Genomic DNA, 20666 nt, shown 5'->3' with positions numbered 1-20666 from the left:
ACAAAACAAAACAAAACAAAACAAAACAAAAAAAAAACCTCAAAGGGAGGGAGGGGGAATAGGAAAGAAGGGTGAAAGGACTTACTGAATCTCTATCCACATAGACTCACTCCAGAAACAGTTTATACATGTGAAAAATGGAAATGTAAAAGTCTGTGGGAGGGAGAGATGATAAAGGGAGGGAAGAGGAGAGGGATGTGTGTGTAGACCTGTAACTGTTGTGATGGACATTTAAATAAAACTTATGGAGATGTTGTGTTTTAAGATCCTAAGGAGATTGTTTTCAAATTTATGGTGAAATTTTTCCCAGTGGACCCTGGACATCTGCGGGAAGAACTTACAAGGTATAGTACTTACCTGTGTGTCTGCTGCATGATGTTACTTAAGAATCATTATTTTCCACTTAGCTGGGATAGAGCTTCTGACCCTCTTTGCAAGGCTTGGCTTTAAGTCACTTTCTGGGAGATGGTGAAGAGCTGGAGAGAGGGAGGGCCCGGCTGGTCCCTAAGGTGTTGCTCTTCCTGAAGGCTGGGGACTGCAAGGAACAGGAGGGTGGTGTTCTCAACATGGGAACAAGCCTGAGCGACCACTTGGGTGGTTGTGCCATTAACTGCTATAACAATAAGTGTGCTCTCCTTCATGGCATCTGTGTTTCGACCAGGGGTAGCTTAATAGAATGGGTATGCCGGTTAATTTGAAGAGTCATTGACAAAGGAGTGTGTGTGTGTGTGTGTGTGTGTGTGTATCCCATAGGTAGAGGTGAAATATTCTGTAATGATGATAGATACTTAGGAAAAATGCCTTTCAGAATTACAATGTAAACCTAGTACTGCAAAAAATACATTGTCAATGTAAGAATCTCCAAAACTTTACTCTGCTTTCTAGACTGACACACTCCTACACATAGTAGGGGTCTAAGAGATAATCTAGTCCAGCCCTTTTGGTTTATAGATGAGGAAACAGATCTAGGGGATCCAACGTGATTTGGTCAAGATAGCGGAACGTGGGCAGTTGTTCTCCCCGATGTCTTTTCCCCAACATGGGTCGTGGCCAGTTCACCTTCACCTTCACCTCTTTCATAAGAGGGTCTTTTCTGAGAGGCTTTTGCAGAAGTCCCGTTTCACAAGCCTCCCTTTCTCTTTCTAATTTTTTCCACATTTGTGAGTTGTAGCCTACTTTGCCAGATAATTTGATATCTTGGTATCAGTTTGCATTTGCTAACTCATTTCAACTGAGTTTGAAATTGTGACCAATTTTGATGGAGATAAACTTTCTCAAAAAAAAGAGAATGAGAAAATCAATGTGATGATAAATGATTCATCAGCTGTTCAGGGCAATGATTTGGTATTTGTAGCACACAGCTGCCTTCTTAACGGCAAGGAACGTGTCAAATGACAAGAAGTTTCCTTTCTTCCTTGCTAGGAGCAAAATGAAATTCACTTTCCTTTTAGCAGCCGAAGTTGATTATGCTCATTCACATCTACATTTGAAAACAGGCAATGTCAAAGGTTAGGCTTTCTTTGTTTTTCTCCATTGGCTCATTTAAGGATTCTTTATTATAGTTGAATGTACAAGGATGCCTGCTTTGGGGCTAATACATGAGTTATTGAGAGCGGTATGCAAATATAATTTTTCTAATTGCATCACTACTAATGCATTAGGGAAGCTCACAATTTGAAGGATTATAATAATGAATGCTTTTGCAAGCTGAATAATCACCTTGCTTATTTACCTGTTTTTTTTTTCAATCTGGATTTTCATCTATTCCCTGTAATTAATTTTAGTTCATCACATTGCCTTCAAGGCTTAATTGGTTAAAGAAATATTCCACATAGAACTTCATTTAGAAAATCGCATTATATGAATTTTCAATAAATTCATGGAAAATGCATATTATGGAAAAATTGCATCTATTTAAAATATTTTTGCCTCCCAAAGAAGCATTTTTAATAACGTTTTGGAAAGCCTTCTGTATGTAGGAAAATGCCTGCAATAGAGATTCCATAAATGTTACAAAGTATAAATTAAAATGCTGGAAAAAAAATTTTGGACCATGTTAGAAAACAATCTGTGGTGGAGTGTTGTATACATTTTCCCACAACAGTTGACTTTCTTTTGATTTCTAAAGTATGGGACAAATGCAATCTGTCTGGCAGAGCCCTGGAAACCAACTTGTATTTTCTAGGTCTCTGATGAGCTGTATGTGGGAAAAAGGGCAACCTGCCTTAATGCCACTCAGCAAGCATGAATTACATACCTATTCTGTGTAAAGTGCTGATCTGGGCTCTGGTGATGGAGAGATAGTGGTACAGGCAGGAGGAGCAGTATGGGCAGAAAGCATGGCCTCAAGTCCGTGATTTCGGAAACACAATCTTTGTTTTGGGAGGCAGACTGGATTCAGTGCCATAGCTCTTTGGGTCATGTGACCTTATCAAAAATTCCTAACTCCTGTCTTTTCTTTAAAGTTTCCCCCTTATTTATTTATTCAAGGGAGGGGAGGGAGAGAGAGAAAGAGAGAGAATAGGAATGAATTTCCATCTGCTGGTTCACTCCCGAAATGCCTTCAACGGTGAGGGCTGGGTTGGAGCCAAGACTGGGAGCTGAGAACTGAATTTCGTGTCTCCCACATGGACGTCTCAGCCCAATTACTTGAGCCATCATTGTTGCCACATAGAGTCTGCATTAGCAGGAAGCTGGAGTCAGGAGCCTGAGCCAGGTATTGAACCCAGGTACTCCAATATGGGGCACAGGTGTCTTAACTAGCGTCTTCATGACAAAGCTAAAGGCCTGTCCTTTTTCCTAATTGTACAATGTGGTGATCTTTCCTGTCCCACCAAACTCCTAAGTTGTAGGCATAGTGAGTGCTTGGCGACACTTTGTGAACAGTGCAGTACTGGCTTCCCAAGTGTCCTTATTCTTGTTGGATCTCCTTTTCTCTCTAGCTAGGGATGTGCCTTTGCTTTGGGGCAGAAACCACCAGAGACTGATTATCTAACTCCCTCAAGTTGTCGAGAGCATTTGGACCAGGGTTATTCCTAATGGCTGTGAAAACTGCCAGAGTGCTGGATCAGCCCAGTTGTGGTCTGGGGTTGGTTTGGAGCTGAAGCAAAGCCTGTATTACTATTCACTACCCTCAAAAGGCATCTGACTTACTGGGGGTGCACTTCCTGTCTTGAATCATTTCGGAACGGAGAGAAGGGAACTGCTTCTTTCTCATTCCTGTTTCTTTTCTCAAGAGATTTCCCTCCAACTTCTTTGCAGGTATCTTTTTACTCTGCAAATAAAGAAGGATTTGGCTCTAGGAAGGCTTCCATGCAGTGACAAGTGTACAGCGTTGATGGTATCTCACATCTTACAATGTAAGTAGCAAATGTCTGCTTCGGGACCTCTCAGCCAGGGAGAGAACCAAGCAAAGGAGCTGCGCACCCTCAGCATGCCTGTCATTGTGTTAGGTCCTCCAGAGGAGAGAAAACATGGATTAGATTGAGAGAAACAGCACGGTCCAGTAGAAAGAGGCTGCTTCATTGTAGTCACTTGTATTTGAATTCAAGTCCAAGTTCTACCACCTCCTGACTATTGTAGGGTGAAGTTCCCCTCATTTCTCTGAGACTGAGTTTCCTGTCTTTCAAATAGTGACGAGAATACCTTCTGTGCAGACAGTGTAGATGAAAAGCTAACAGTGATTTTCTTTTATCTCTGTCCAACCTTTCTGTCCTACTGCCCCTGGGCTTGCTGTGCAGGATCTGGTTTTGATAAATCTGGGCATAGATTTTGCCAGGCAAACCCCGCTCTCTCTGCTTGCCCCAGGATATATCTCTGGTAATGCTTTCTGTGTGGCACATTGTCACGTTCCATGTGATTTCTGTTTTGTGCTTTATCATGGTTTCAGAGAACAAAGGCCAGAGTGCAGCAGGTGGAGAGACACTAAGAGGGAAAAAGGCCTGAGGCATCTAGCAGAGTTCCCTATATTCTAACAGCCAAGTAGCTGGACTAGGCTTAAGAATACAGGTAGAAGGAGCCCTGGGGAACAGCAAGAGCTTGCCTGGGAGGAGGTGATCCTGAGCTGAGCAGGCTGCTCTTGCAGCCATAAGGACAGGGACTAGGCAGCTGGAGATGGTATTTCTTGTTCTAGGGCCAGCTATACTTTCTCCTTCCTCTAGAGAGGCCTCCCAAGAATAAGCAATTCCTAACTAGTGCTGCAGAATGATAACTTTGTTTTTGTCTGTTTGTTTGTTTGTTTCATCCATTCATTTTTGACCTAAGTCCCTTACCTTCCTGATAGTTTAGAAATGGTAGATGTCAGATTTCACTGGGAACTCCACAGTGGAGCACTGAACGAATATTTACCAAGAAACTACTGACAGGGACAGGAGATGGGAACCCTTAGATCTCATAAAGACAGTGAGAAGTAGCAAAAATAGTAATCAGAGAAGGCTGATTGAGGAGGTGGCCTTGGCGCTGGGATTTAAAGGGAGTTGGATAAGTAGTGATAGAGAAAACAGCATGAGAACAGTGGTCGGACAAGAAGCAGCACTAATAGAGATTGAAGAATGACCCAGTACAGGTCAAGCATAGGGTCTGTTTAGGAGAAGTGGTGGAAAATGAAGCATTGTTTTGGACGGTCTTGAATGCCAAGGATGCTAGCCGTATGTCCAGTATTGTACTTGGCACTGGGATTGAGGGCATGGCCTAGAGAGGAGAAAGAAAAGAATGCTGGAAGACATCCTTCTGCACTAGCTGCCTGGGAGAACAGCAGGCATGAGTTGGAGCTCCTGCACAGCCTCTTTTGGGGGAGCTCAATTTCATTCTTAACAGTTCTGCCTTATGGGTTTGGGCATTCCCTAGTGGCCATTTCAGGCATAGCACAGAGCACTTGCTTTTCCAGAGGCTGTTTTGGTTTGTCAATAGAAGCGCTTTCGGGGGGGGGGGGGGGGTAAATTTGCAGTGAGATAGCTTGTCAGAATTGCTTTCAGTCAGACTGTATCACTGAACACAACCAGACCGCCCACCTGTTCATTCGTTCATTCATTCATTCATTCATCCAATATTTGTGGGATGCCTGCTATATTCTAGACATTGAAGAACCTCCACGTGTGACGATTTGCCTGCTTAATTCTATTTTACACACCTCTCTGCTCTAGCCAAACAGTTCTTCCTAAACATGATTTGTATATTTCAAATGAAGCCTCCTCTCATTAGTTCCTGTAGCAACAACTCTTTGTCATTCATTCAACAAAAATTTATTGAGTCCCTGCCTTGTGCCAGATACTATTATAGGCACTGGGAATTCAGCAGTGAACTAAATGGGCAAAGACCCTCCCCCCCCCCATGGAGCTCACACTCTGGGCATGGAGGAGAATCAAACAATGACCAAAATAAGTAAACAAATTATACCATGGATGCTAGAAGGTGATAAGAGCAAGGAAGAGAAATAAAACCTGGAAGAGAGATGGAGGATTCTGGGGGTAGGTACTAAATATTTAAATAAGGTGGTCAGTGTAGGCTTACTGTTAAGGTAACAGCTGAATAAAGACTTGGAAGAAGTGAGAGTGGTAAAATTGATGGAAAATAATTCCAGGCAGAGAGAACATCCAGTGCAAAAGGCCTGAGGGGGAAGGATGCCAGAGGTGTTCAAGAAACATCAGAAAAGCTTGTACGTATGGCTGGATGTGAGTGTGAGAGGACGAGAGTAATCAAGGAGGGTGGAAAAAGCATGCTCAAGACCTAGAAAGCGAGTCTAGATGAAATGGGAAGGCACTGAAGAAGTTTAAGCGCTGGAGTGAAATAATGTAAATAGGGTTTTCTCGAGATCGTGTTGGCTGCTGTGGTGCAAGTAGACCCTACGAGGGAGTGGTGGAAGTGGGAGGCCAGATAAGAGGATACTGCCGTGGAGAGAAGTGATGGTGGTTTGGACCAGCATGGGAACAGTGAAAGTGCTCATAACATTTTTCATCTTCTGTTACTGGTGCTATTTCCTCATTTGTATGTTATCATTCTCTTCCTAGATTGTTACAGTCTTGAATGTAGAGGGGAAAAAAGCACCTGTGTTTCCTTAGGCTCAACACGCAGACTTGTGCCTAATGAACTGAAAGATTGCAGAGAGAGAGAGAGAAAGAGAGAGAGGACACATATATGTGTAATGTATTTTAAAAGATATTTCAATTGAGGTACAATTTACAAACAATAAAATTCACCCATTTAAAATATACAGCTCAATTTTTTCAGTAAATTTATAGTTGTACAATCATTGCTACACTCCAATTTTAGAGCATTTTCATCACATTAAAAGAAAACTCTTGTGCCCATTTGCAGTCATTCCCTGTTCCTATGCTGAGTCCTAGGCAACCACTAGTTTAATTTCTGTAAATTTGTCTTTTCTGGACATTTCATGTCAATGGAATGATAAAACATGTGGTCTTTCGCATCTGGCTTTTTGAACTTAATGTAATGTTTATAAAATTCATGTATGTTCTAGCATGATTCATAAATGTCCATTGCTGAGCAGTATTCTGTTTTATGAATTTACCACATTTTGTTCACCTCTTCACCTAATTATGGATGTTGGCATTGTTTCTAGTCTAGCTATTATGAATAATGCTCTAAACTCTGGCATACAAGTCTTTTATGGATACATGTTTTTGTTTCTCTTGGGTAGATTCTTAGGAGTGTAATTGATGAGTCTTATAAATAGATTTATGTTGATCATTTTAAGAAACTGCTGAACTATTTTCCAAATTGTTACAATATCACTGGAAATGTACAGGTACTTCAAAAGGTTTGTGGCAAATGGAATTAGAAGGTAAGCATATTTTGGTGCAAAACTTTTGAGATCCAAATATAGTTTATTTCATAGTATGCATTTTCCATGTACTTTTTAAAAGTCCTCCATGTGAGGTTTGCAGTTTTTCCACACCTTCACTAACACTTGGTATTGTCTATTGATTGTCTTTTTTATTGTGGCCATTCTAGTAAGTATAAAGATATATCTCATTGCAATGATAATTAACATTTTCCTAATGACTAATGATAATGAGCAACTTTTCACGTATGTATTCCTGTTTCTTTAGTAAAATGCTTATTCAAATCTTTTGGCATTTTACAATAAATTGGTACCTTAATCTTGACTTTTAAAATATTCTTATAAATTCTAATTAAAGTCTTTCATGATATACACAATTTGCAATTTTTTCCTCCAATCTCTAGGCTGTCAGTTTATTTTATAATATTTTCTTTTCATTTATCCATGATGTCTTTTGAAGTACAAGAATTATTTTGGATTTCCACTTTCTGATTATTTTCTAGTGTATCATTCTTTTGACATTACATCTAAGAACCCTTGCCTAATGGAAGGTCAGAAAGATGTTATCTTGAATTTTCTGCTAGAACTTTCATAGGTTTACCTCTTATATTTAAGTGTATGATCACTGTTGACTTAATTTTTTTGTATGCGTGTGTGGCGTGTGATCTAACTTCATATTTTAGCATATAGATATCCATTTGACCCAGCACCATTGTTGAAGACTACTATTTCCCCATTGAATTATCTTGGCAACTTTGTAAAAAAAACCATTTGGCTATAAATGTAAGGAGTTTATCTCTGGACGCTCAGTTAAGTCCCATTGATCTTTATGTCTATCCTTATGCCATTAATACACTGACTTGATTATAGTAGCTTTGTAGTAAGTTCTGAATTAGGAAAGTGTACATGCTCTAATTCTTTTTCAAAATTGTTTTGGTTATTCTGTGTCCTGTATAAATTTTAAGATCATTTATCAATTTCTACTAAAAACCTTCTGGGATTTTGATGATAATTCCATTTACTTTATAGATCAATTTTGGAAAAATTGCTACCTTAATGATATTGAGTCTTCTAGTCCATAAACCTGAAATATATTTCTGTTTATATAGAACTCTTAAAAATTTGTCTCACCAATATTTTGTAGTTTTCAATATACAATTCTTTTACTTCTTTCGCTGAATTTACTTCTCAGTATTTTGTACATTTTGGGTGTTATTGTAAATGAAATTGTTTACTTAATTTCATTTTATGATTGTTCATTACTAGTATCTACAAATGTAATTACATTTTTTGTTTTGGTCTACTATCTTGCTGCCTTACTAAACTCATTTATTGATTCTATTTTATTCTATTAGCTTCTTTATATAGGATCATGTTGACTACAAGTAAAGATAGTTTTGTCTCTTCCTTTCAGTGCAAGTTCTTTATATTAGTCTTCTTGCCTGATTGCACTGATTAGAACCACCTGTATAAAGTTAGCTAACAGGGCAAGAGCATCCATTTTTATGTGGTTCCTAGTCTAGGCGAAGCATTCAACCTCTCATCATGTGGTATGATGATGACCTTAGCTGTAGGTTTTCCATAGATAACCTTTATCAGGTTAAAGAAGAAGTTGAGTGGTTTTAACAATAAATGGATGTTGGGTTTTTTCTTTGTAGCTATTCAGACAACAATGTGTGGTGGTTTTTTCCGTTATTCTATTAACATAATGTGTTATATTAATTGATTTTATGTATTGAATTGACCTTGCAATCCTGGGTTAAATCTCATTTGGTCATAGTGTATAATCCTTTATATGTATTTCTAGATTCAGTTTACTAGTGTTTTGTTGAGGATTTTTACTTGTGTATTTATGAAAGAGACTGATCTGTAGTTTTCTTAGGTTTTGTCTGTTTTTCATATCAAAGTAATATTGGCTTCAAAGAATGAGTTGGCAAGTATCCTCTCCTCTGTCTTCTAGAAGAATTTGAACAGAATTCATTATTTATTTCTTTTTTGAATTTTTGATAAAATTAATTAATGAAACCATTTGGGGCTGATCGTATTTTAGAGAGATTTTACATTTGTCAATATTGGTGGGAAAAAAAACACAACTAAAAGAGCTATTCCTTTGGTCTCTTAAAAATGCTTTTTATATAGACGCTTTCATTTTATTGTGATTTTGAAATATACATATACACTTCACCTGTCTACAAGTGAACATATCATCTGTCTAAAAACACAAATGGAAAACCAAGATAGAAGAGAAGAAGGACAGCCTTCCAGCACCCAAACTCAGGGCCTATTGTCCCTGTGTTTTACTTAAGAAGAAAGCACCACAGGATTTCGTGGAGAGTCTATTTGCTCTGACAGTGTCTTTTATGCTAACAGGTTTGCATACCTGGATCCTCATTTTGTGTTAGCTTAACATTTACATGTCACAATTTACAACAATGGTCTGAAGTCTGACTTCAAGGTCAATCAATGACCAGGAAGTGATTTACATAAATCTGAGAGGGAGGAGGTGTAAAAATTACAAAGAAGATAAATGAATTAAAAACTGAAAACAGTATGAGATCATTTACATTAGGTAAATACCTCAGTTGCCATTGTAGGTCTCCTATTGTAATAGATGGTTATAACCAAACAAATTGGAGACATCTAGAAAAGAGTAAATTATGATCATGAATAAACTGCAAGCCATTTAGAAAAGCCAGAGTAAGTTCCAGAATGATTCATCTATTAGGGATTCTAGATGGCCGGAAATTTACTAGATTACAAATGTGCAGAGTAGTCGGCTGACAGATTTGCATCGTCGCTGGTATTTTTATTTCCCTTTCTTGACAGTGTATAATCAGGGTAGAGTGAGGTCGCGGCACTGTTTGTTTGCTAGAGCTACCATAACAAGATACCAGAGGCTGAAGGGTTTAAAATGGCAGACATTCATTTTCCCATAGTTTTGGAGTCTAGAAGTCCAAGACCAAGGTGTCAGCAGGCTTGGTTTCTTCTAAGGCCTCCTTCCTTGACAAGTAGATGGCTAGCTTCTTACCTTATACTAACATTTTTGGTGTCTCTCTGGGTGTCTGCATTTCCTTATTTTTTAAAGATTTATTTATTTGAAAGGTAGAGCTACAGGCAGAGAGAGAGAGAGAGAGGGAGAGAGAGGGAGAGAGAGAGAGAGAATCTTTCATCTGCTGGTTTACTCTCCAAATGGCCACAACAGACAGGAATTGGCTAGACCGAAGCCAGGAGCCAGGAGCTTCTTCTGGATCTCCCACATGGGTGCAGGAGCGCAAGCACTTGGGCCATCTTCCAGTGATTTTCCAGGTGCAATAGCAGGGCGCTGTATCAGAAGAGAAGCAGCTGGGACTCGAACCAGTGCCCATATGGGGATGCCAGTGCCGCAGGTTGTTGCTTATTGTACTACATTACAGCACCGGCCCCGATTTCTTTATTTTCTAAAGTAATTATTTATTTGAGGGGCCAGCGCTGTGGCATGGTGGGTATAGCTGCCGCCTGCAGTGCCAGAAGTCCATAGGGGCATCATTTGAAGTCCTGACTGCTCCACTTCTGATCTGACTCTCTGCTATGGCCTGGGAAAGCAGTAGACGATGTTCCAAGTCCTTAGGCCCCTGCACCCACTTGGGAGACCCAGAGGAAGCTGCTGGCTCTTGTCTTCAGATTGGCCCAGCCCCGGCCATTGTGGCCATCTGGGGAGTGAACCAGGGATGGAAGACATGTCCCCCCCACCTTCCCCGCCTCTCTGTAACTCTGCCTTTCAAATAAATAAATATTTTTAAAAATAATTATTTGCGAGAGAGAGAGAGAGGAAGGAAGGAAGGAAGGAGGAAAGAAGGAAGAAGAAAAGGAAGGAAGGAAGGAAAAGAAAGAAAAAAGAAAGAGAAAGAGAGAAAGAAAGAGCGAAAGAAAGAAAGAAATAGAGAGAAAGAAAGAGAGAAAGAGAGAGAGAGAAAGAGAGAGAGAAAGAAAGAGAGAGAAAGAGAGAGAAAGAGAGAGAGAGAGAGAGAGAGAAAGAAAGAAAGAAAGAAAGAAAGAAAGAAAGAAAGAAAGAAAGAAAGAAAGAAAGAAAGAAAAGATTCCATCCACTGGTTCACTCTAACAAATGGCCACAATATCTAGAGCTATGCCAAGCTGAAGCCAGGAGCTGGGAACTCCATCCAGGTCTCCTATCTGGGTGGTTGGAGCCCAAATACTTGAGCCATCATCTGTTGCCTTCTCAGGTGCATTAGTAGGAAGCGTGGTTGTAAATGGAGCAGCCAAGGCTCCACCAGCACTCCAATATGGCATGCTGGCATCACAGGTGGCTGCCTAACCTACTGCACCACAATGTTGTCCCCCAGATATCCTCTTCCTAAACGCCCAGCCATCAGATTGGGTTAGAGTCTGCTCTAATAGCCTTATTTCAACTTAATCACCTCTTTTAAAGGCTCTCTGTAAATACAGTCAAAGTCTCTGCAAGCAGGGGTTAGAATTTCAATATACGAATTAGGGAAACACAATTCAACTTATACCAGGGGCTTATTGGAAGTTGGCAAGATTGCAAATACAAAGTGGGATGGGGCAGGAAAAATCTAACTATGTTCTCAGAGCCTTTGAAACCTACACTGGGGAGGGCAGTGCTGTGGCACAGTGGATAAAGCTGCTGCCTGCAGTGCTGGCATCCTGTATGGGCGTCAGTTCAAGTCCTGGCTGCTCCTCTTCTGGTCCAGCTTCCTGCTAATGCATCTGGAAAAGCAGCGGAGGATGGCCCAAGTACTTGGACCCCTGTATCCACGTGGGAGACCCAGAAGAAACTCCTGGCTCTGGATTGGCCTAGCTCCAGCTGTTGGGGCCATTTGGGGAGTGAATTAGCAGATGTAAGATCTCTAACTCTCTGTAACTCTGCCTTTAAGGAAATAAATAAATATTTTTTTTTTTCAAAAAAAACCAGAGCTACACTGGGTCTGTGGCTTACTGTACTGAGACTTCATAGCAACCCACAGTTTCTGATTTGAAAAAGATGCAGTTGAGTCTCCCTCCTCATATGAATATAAATACACATAACGTGGGGAAAGGGAGACATGGGGCTGCACTAGATGCAAAGAAACCGCTGTCTGGCAGAGGTCAGCGGGTATGCTGGGCACTCCATTCCTTAATTCCTCAATGGTAATGTGAAAAATGTTACATTTTCTATCATGCAGCAGAACTGGGAGACTTTCATGAAGAAACAGATAGGAAACATCTGGCACAAACCCGGTACTTACCAAACCAAGATTGTTTGGAGGCCAAGATCATGCACTTTCATCAGAAGCACGTGTAAGTACTTTAACTTGCCACCTGTTTTCCCTAAAAGAGACCACTAAAGCTTGGGACAGACTCTAAAAAGGCAAATAATCAAGTTTGAGAGGCTTCAGGTTCAAGAAAATGTTGAGCTTCTCATGGGGCCCTCAGGGGGGAAGTGTCATTCTTGCTGCATTTATTGGGCTCATAAATTCTTTCCCCTTGCAGTGGCAGGAGCCCAGCTGAGTCTGATATTCTGTTACTGGACATAGCAAGGAAGCTGGACATGTACGGCATCAGACCTCATCCTGCCAGTGATGGTGAAGGGATGCAGATTCACCTGGCTGTTGCTCACATGGGCGTACTGGTGTTACGGGTAACACGTTTTCCCTTTCAAGCGCTTCAGCTTGGGTGGGAGGTGGGTGGCTCAAACTGGGATGTTTATCCCCATGGTGATCCCCTCCTCAGTCTTACCTCCAGCCAGAGATGGAAATTATGCTTGCGAATGTCTGGAGTAAGCCCTCTCTCCTCAATGCGCTGCTTCTACGTGCAGTCTGAAATCGACTCTTGCCTCTGAGGCATTCACACATTAGGGCAATATGGTGGAGAGGCGAAATCTCCAGAGGCTCTTTGGAAAGTTCGATCCCTGGATTTGGGCATTGTAAAAGCTTAGACTGTGACACAAAGTGCATCTACTCTGTCCAGATTCTCCAGAGACAACACAAGGAGTAAAAAATGTAGTTCTTTTTGTTCCAGAGCCTGCTTTCAGGGGATTAGTGCCCAGCCCTGCCAGCAACTACTTTTATTTACTGGATCATTATTTTCCCAGGGCGTTGTTTTCCATGGTTAGAAACCAATTCAGGACTTTCTGGTCTTCCGTCATCAATAATGCCCACTCCAGGGAACTTTACCAGAAGCTATTTTTTTTTTATCAGTTTCTTAGCCTAGTAGATCTCCTCATGTCTCTGAACACTCGAATTTAGATCCAAGTTGAGGTTCAAGAACACTTGCCTAATCTTCAAAAAGATAAAAGAATGATGGACAGACACCTAGGCAGTTTTGTGACTAAACCACTTGTGAGAGAGGAAGGGATGACCTCAGGCCCACTAACTCCTTAGACCAAAGTAAGTCACAAAGTAGGGCAGCTATGAACTTGGCAAAGGGTTTTGGCCTTCTCATTTATTTGCTTGTAAATTTTTCAGTATGAGAATCACAATGGTGGGAAAAATACCTAATGGAGCACTTGTTCACCCAGGAGAGACTTGTTATCCAATTCCACTTGAACATTTTATTCTTGCCTTTTTATATTGCATGAGAGAGGATGGGGAGGGAAAGGCTTCTCCTCTTCCTCCCACTTTTGCAAGGCCATTATGTTGGCTGCGATTGCTTTCAGTGTGAATACTTCCGTGGACAGTTTGGAACAGTATTGCTGGTCTTTTTTATTATTTATTTATTTATTTATTTGAAAGTCAGAGTTACACAGTGAGAGGAGAGGCAGAGAGAGAGAGAGGTCTTCCATCCGCTGTTTCACTCCCCAGATGGCCGCAATGGCCGGAGCTGTGCTGATCCAAAGCCAGGAGCCAGGAGCTTCTTCCGAGTTTCCCACGTGGGCACAGGGGCCCAAGGACTTGGGTCATCTTGTACTGCTTTCCCAGGCCATAGCAGAGAACTGGATCGGAAGAGGAGCAGCCTGGACTAGAACCGGCACCCACATGAGATGCCACCGCTTCAGGCCAGGGTGTTAACCTGCTGCAACACAGCACTGACCCCCAACTGGTCTTAATTAGAGTATCTATTGTCCCTACCCCAAATCCAGTCAAAGAATACATACTTATGTATTGAATACTTTCTATGTGTTCTTCGTTGTGTTCTTTTAAAAACAGCTTTATTGAGATATAATTTACATACTGTAAAATTCACCTGTTTGAACTGTACAATTCAGTGGTTTGTAGTATGTTTCCAGAGGCGGGCAGCTATATACTCATTCATCCTTTTCGTCATTATGCTTCTTATGTACCCTTTCTGTGCCAGGCAGCAGAGCTACAGAGCTGAACAGGAATGATTCTGCCTTCATGGAACTAAAACTCTAATAGCGGGAACAAAGATACTTAAACGAATAATTCCAAACACATGTGATGTGCTTTGCGCGAGGAGAATGGGGGGAGGGGGTTGCTAAGGTGACACAAGTGATTGGGAGTTAACATTTAAGCTAAAACATGAGGAGGTTATTTTGGCCAAAGGGATATGATTGGGAGATAAAGAATGGTGTTCCAGAGACAGGGCAAACAGAAAATACCCTGAGAAGAATAAAGCATGACATAATAAAGAAATTAACATCAAACAGGAGACATGTGCCTGCCATTAAGATGATTATAGTCTATTTTGAAAGACCAGAGAAATAGTGATCAATATCAGACAGTAAGTAGTCAACAGCTAATCTGCCACATTTACTTGTAGTTGTCTGGCAAGTATACATGATAGAATGATAAATGTGGTTGCCTACAGGGAAAGGGAATATAGGGACAGAAGTAGGAGTGACAGTTGTGGGAATGAGACTTCTCAATAGTATATATCTTTTTGTGTACCTTTGATTTTTGGACCATGTAAATAGATAACCTATTGAACAAACAACAAAGAAACCAAAAGCTAAGCTTTGGAGGCAGATCAGGAGACCTGAAGGAGTTTAAGGGAGTTAGAAATGGGTATGGGCTACAGTAATTGGAATATCCTAGAAGAGGTGCTGTCAGAAGCAGCAAGAAGGTTTGACCATGTGGATGGCATGTGGGATAAAGACAATGAGGAGACTATAGGAGGGAAGGTGCAGAGTTGGACAAAATGGTGTTTTCTGAGAGCAGTGGGAAAACAAGTTGTATATTCAGTAGGGATAGGGCAGGGAAGTCCAGCCAAGATTTGATGATGCAGGCAGTGGGAAGCTATTGAAGGTGTTTGCAAAATGGGGGGCAGGAGAACTAGAGCATATTTTTTAGCAGTTGAATCAGCAAATATGGGAAAAAGATAAGATTGGAGAAGCTAGTGCAGTAACCCTTTCCCATTGTGAGCTCCCTTTCTTGGCAAGATCTTCTCCAGGTGTAGCCTTCCTTTTTTCTTCCTTCCTTCCTTCCTTCCTTCCTTCCTTCCTTCCTTCCTTCCTTCCTTCCTTCCTTCCTCCTTCCTTCCTCCCTCCCTCCCTCCCTCCTTCCCTCCCTCCCTCCCTCCTATCTTTCTTAAATCCAGCATTGCTCATTCACACTTTTATTGACCACCTACTAAGCACCAAGCCCCTCTTGGCTGCTCACTTAAGCACTGCTGTGCCTTCAGCCCTGGGAAGACATATCCTTTCTTGCTTGCAGTCCAGAGCAGCCTTCTATTCCACCTGAAATGCCTTCTTTAGCCATATCTTGTAATGAGTGCAGCAGGATCAATATGTATAAGAGACTGGTCCAAGATGGTCTCATTCTTGAAGTTAATTTGCTATTAGGTTTGCACTACCTTACAAACCGACTCATGCTGATATTCATTCATCAGCCATGTGTTTCATTATAGGGAAATACAAAGATCAATACTTTCAACTGGGCTAAAATTCGCAAGTTGAGTTTCAAGAGAAAGCATTTTCTCATCAAACTTCATGCCAATATCTTGGTAAGTAATTTTCTAATAAATTATTTTCCATTCTGTTCAGTTGGAATTTCTTGGTTGCTTCTGCAAATTGTTTGACTATGAGGGTAAAAGCTGACTGGTCCTTAGGGATGATGTGCCACCTCCTTTGCGTCTTCATAAATAAACCAGAGCTTTTGTCGTATTTTCACTAAAGGCAAAACATTAAGAAGTCAGCTTCGCAGTTCAGAGTGAATAAGGAATAGGAAAGTGGGGCAGCTGGCCTGAAAGACAAGTCTCCTTGAATACTATTTTGTCAGGGATTTGAGTCAAATGGGAGTAACTAGATCTAGGATTATGGACATATTAATTCCATATAGTCTGTTCCATTTTAGAGAGTATCTTCACTTACTTTCCTTAACAAAAATGATTGCTACCTACCACATGCCAAAGCCAAGCAGGATATGTGAGGTGACCATACATATAAACAAAAGAAGCCATTATTCAACAAGGCTGCGCTGTACAGGGTGAGACAAACGGGCTAGAAAGAATTTCTTTTATGACCATAAAAGCAATAAACACGTGTATGAACTAATTTTTGACCTATAGAAGATCCAGTTGTCTGGGTTTCCTTCTCTTGATCTGGGCCTTATGTAAAAATATCCTTTTGGGCCGTTCAGGAGACCAGATCCAATGTGGAGCTCATGGAAAGCCCCGCAGGCTGCATGTAGGAAGCTGGAGATGAATGGGAGAAAGGGTGGTCAGTGCATGGACTGGTGGGGCTGCTGAAAACTGGGCTACAAACATGCCATCTTAAAGGGGAGTATATTGTAAGTTAGGAGCTAGGGAAAATTTGAACTTTAGATCCGGAAGGCCAAGTTCCTCTAGGACAGATTAGAATATGCTAAGTGAGCAAGACATGGCATCATAAAACAAGGTAGCATATGGGGGAAGAAGAATTTCTAGCTAGCACACTAAAAAGACTCATATACATGTAATCATCCTCCAAACCACTGCATCCGTCAGGAAATCTCCCTCCCCTTTCCCGCTGGTCATTTATAACTTCTTGTCACCTTGAAAGGATGCCCTTTGATGTTCACTCTGACCTAATTTACAGCTTCATAAAAGTGTTTCTGGCAGAGAAGAGGAGTAAAAAAGTGTTGGAGGTGAGGGTGTGTGCAAAGCAAGATTAGCTTCTTAGAGAAGGATCTGTTTGCGAGCAGTGGCCTTGGCTGTTCCTTGGAAGATTGCCAATCATTTGGTTTCAGTAGGTGTGAAGCCTATGGGAAGCCAAGTGGAAAATCAAAAGCTGCATGGGCCCCTCAACCCATAGTTCGGAAGGCATTGGGATGTGAAGGTCTTTGATATTCTTGCAAGATGTTTTGCTTGATGGGAATTGGTTTATACAGGTGCTGTGCAAGGACACCTTGGAGTTTACCATGGCCAGCCGAGACGCGTGCAAGGCTTTCTGGAAGACTTGTGTGGAGTACCATGCTTTTTTCAGGCTTTCTGAAGAGCCCAAATCAAAGCCCAAAACCTTACTCTGCAGCAAGGGTTCTAGTTTCCGCTATAGGTAATTAAATAATTGCACACAGGCAAGCATACACATTGCTTCGTTTCAGTAACAAGCAGGGTGATAGGCGTTCAAATTCTAGAAGCAATAAAAAATCCATTTCAGTCATTTAAAAGGTAATGAGTTATACCTTTTACTATTTATTCTTTAGGTGACAGTTTCTTTACTGGGAGGCAGGAAAATGGGGGGACTTAAGGGTTAGATCAGAATCTCAGCAAGGTTGGGGGAACATATGCAGTTTGAGAAAATGTATTCCAGGAATCTGTTATTTCCCCTATATCCAACTTACACATAAGTCATGGAAAAGAAAACTTAGGCAAAAGATAGAGAAAAGATAGAGAAAGCACTAGATGGGATAAAAATGAAAAAGATTGTTTTATAAAGTAATAAAATTTAACATTTATTTTAAAAAATTGTATATATTTATGGGGTACCTTGTGGTGTTTTGTTACATGTATACATTGTATAATGTCTAACTGGTAAATATATTTATCTCTTCAAGAACTTAACAATTCCTTATAGTGAAAGAAATCAATATCCAATCTTCTCTGTTTCATTTTTTTTTTTTGACAGGCAGAGTTAGACAGTGAGAGAGAGACAGAGAGAGAAAGGTCTTCCTTTTTCCGTTGGTTCACCCCCCCCCAAGTGGCCGCTACAGCCGGTGCGTTGCAGCCGGCGTGCTGCGTCAATCCGAAGCCAGGAGCCAGGTGCTTCCTCCTGGTCTCCCAAGCCGGTGTAGGGCCCAGGGACCTGGGCCATCCTCCACTGCCTTCCCGGGCCACAACAGAGAGCTGGCCTGGAAGAGGGGCAACCGGGACAGAATCTGGCGCCCCAACCGGGACTAGAACTCGGGGTGCCGGCACTATAGGCAGAGGATTAACCTAGTGAGCCACGGTGCCGGCTCTGTTTCATATTTTTTTAAAAACCATATTTATTTATTTTGAAAGTCATATTTACACAGAGAGAGGAAGAGACAGATACAGACCTTCTATCTTCTGGTTCACTCCCCAGATGGCCGCATGGCCAGTGCTGGGCCAGACCAAAGCCAAGAGCCAGGAGCCAGGAGCTTCATCCAGGTCTCTCAAATGGATAGCAGGGGCCCAAACCCTTGGGTCATCTTCTGCTGCTTTCTCTGTCCATTGACAGGGAACTGAATTGGAAGTGGAGCAGCCAGTTCACAAACTGACACCCATATTGAATGCCAGCGTCTCAGGTGGCAGCTTTACCTGTTCTGTCACAAACCTGGCCCCTTCAGGTTTCATTTTTAAATAGGGAAATATATAGTGCATTAAAAAGATCGAGCAGGTAAATGCTAGGCATTTACCCTAGCAGCTAGACCGCAGTAGAGATGTTTGTGTTCCACGTTGTTGTACCTGAGCTTAAAGCCTGGCTCTGGCTCCTGACAGCAGCCTTCTGCTGATGCAGGACCTGATGGCTCAAGTGGTTAGAGCCCTGCTGCCCGCATGGGAGACCTGGATTGTGTTCCCAGCTCCTGGCTTTGGCCCTGCCCAGCCTGGGCCATTGCAGACACTTGGGGACTGAACTGGTAGATTGGCGATCTCTGCCTGTCTCTGCCTCTTAAATAAATAAATAAATAGTTAAAGATTGAGCAATGTTTGCCAGAGGCTCTTCACGACAGGTCACATCTCCACATCCTGGAGGAACAGAAGTGAGGTCAAAGTAAGATCTTGTTTTTACATGAGCACACAAGCGTAGGAATTCTTTGGAAAGGCATTTCAAAACTAAGAACATTTGAATCAAAGGCTTCTATTTAAGACATTTTTTCCAAGAGAAGCCTGCCCCAGTAAGAACTGAAATTTTCAATCTATGTGTTTCTGATGGAATCTTTCCAATGTATATTTTAAAAATCTCTGCCTTCGTAAACAGATGACACTGAGCATATTTTGCCCTTTTCATAATGACCAGAGTTTTTCTATACATCACTTATTATCCTCTACAGGCAGCTGTAATGTGGGGATGGCCTTGGGGCGGGAGAGGCATGTCAGATGCTGCACTTTAGTGATAAATGGCCCAGACTTTCTGGGTTTTATTATTCTCATGATTATTTATTTGTTTATTTATTTATTTCAGAAGGATTTACTTAGACTCTTGTATTTTTCCCAGCAGTGAGCTGGCTTTCTCTACTAGTGTATGCCTGACTGAAGCAATCTCCTTCTACTGTTTAGTTTGATGTTTTTTTTTTCCTTCTGCCATGAGTTGGGACAACAGATAAACAGCCTCATTAGAAGCTGTGTGTAAAATTAAGAATCAGTTGATTTAGAGGGAGGGGAAAGAATTTTAAAGGAAAGTATATTGTTTTTTAAGCCCAGAATTTCTGAGACTTTAAACAATTTTCTGTTGATTGCTCTATTCCTCGTTTATGGGTGGGTGAGTTTTACCATTAATGTGATGGTTCAAGTTTCACAACATATGTCATTCATTCGTACTCTTGGTTTCAACAACAAACGAGGCTTTTGAACTTTTAGTAACCGATTGAATGATAACTGGAATGAATGATTTTTATCTTATCTTCAATACTAGTGGAAGAACCCAAAGGCAACTTTTGGAATATGGGAAAAAAGGGAGGTTGAAGAGCTTGCCATTTGAAAGGTACTGGCTTTTTTTTTTTAAGATTTATTTATTTATTTAAAAGACAGAGTTATACAGAGAGAGAAGGAGAGGCAGAGAGAGAGAGAAAGAGAGAGAGAGAGAGAAAGAGAGGGAGAGAGAGATGTCCTCTATCCACTGGTTCACTCCCCAATTGGCTTCAAAGGCTGGAGCTGCGCCAACCCGAAGCCAGGAACTTCTTCCGGGTCTCCCACGCAGGTGCAGGGGCCCAAGGACTTGGGCCATCTTCCACTGCTTTCCCAGGCCACAGCAGAGCTGGATCGGAAGTGGAGCAGCCAGGTCTCAAACCGGCGCCCATATGGGATGCCGGCACTGCAGGCGGCAGCTTTACCCGCTATGCCACAGCGCCGGCCCCAGTACTGGCTTTCATTTCTCTCTCTCTCTCTCACTGATTTTAAGCTGAATCTAGATATGTACCGTGTATGCTAGTTTTCATGTGAAGGCCACTTCAATGTCTTCTCTGTTTGGGGATTTCAGGAAACATTACCCATCTCAGCACCATGAACGGCAGTGCAGGTCCTCACCAGACATCCTCTCTGATGTGTCGAAACAAGTAAGCTTTCTGAAAATTCCTGTTTCATTAGCTAAATGGGAAATTCATCCAAATTTCAAATGCTTCCAAGAATTGATTCTGCCAGAATCTCCCAGGATGTAAAAAGGTTAGTCTGTATGAGTAGGTTAGTCTCCTGGGAGGGTCTGTCAGCTCAGACCTTCCTGCCAATAGAACATGTAGTAAACTACTTGTAGACCAGAGGGAACTGGCACATCTTCACATTGCAACCCGTATTGCTAACATCTTGCAAAGTGCAACAA

General features: G+C 41.5%; 1 protein-coding gene across 2 annotated transcripts in view; it reads left to right on the top strand.

Annotated features, from left to right (window-relative positions):
- FRMD7 (FERM domain containing 7) overlaps nucleotides 1-20666 on the top strand; it is a 60351-nt gene that overhangs the window by 35683 nt on the left and 4002 nt on the right. Inside the window, exons 4-11 of one of the 2 annotated variants that reach the window (XM_017349954.3) lie at nucleotides 266-344; nucleotides 3262-3359; nucleotides 11980-12094; nucleotides 12287-12434; nucleotides 15602-15697; nucleotides 17062-17225; nucleotides 19767-19835; nucleotides 20331-20406. In XM_017349954.3, the coding sequence (XP_017205443.1) occupies nucleotides 266-344; nucleotides 3262-3359; nucleotides 11980-12094; nucleotides 12287-12434; nucleotides 15602-15697; nucleotides 17062-17225; nucleotides 19767-19835; nucleotides 20331-20406 (845 nt within the window). The remainder of the gene's footprint in view (nucleotides 1-265; nucleotides 345-3261; nucleotides 3360-11979; nucleotides 12095-12286; nucleotides 12435-15601; nucleotides 15698-17061; nucleotides 17226-19766; nucleotides 19836-20330; nucleotides 20407-20666) is intronic. The other variant, XM_051827545.2, reaches the window with a different exon arrangement.

This window comes from Oryctolagus cuniculus, chromosome X, assembly GCF_964237555.1.
Source record: "Oryctolagus cuniculus chromosome X, mOryCun1.1, whole genome shotgun sequence".
In the NCBI taxonomy this organism is placed as follows: Eukaryota; Metazoa; Chordata; class Mammalia; order Lagomorpha; family Leporidae; genus Oryctolagus; species Oryctolagus cuniculus.
This window is presented reverse-complemented; position numbering and strand designations above follow the sequence as displayed.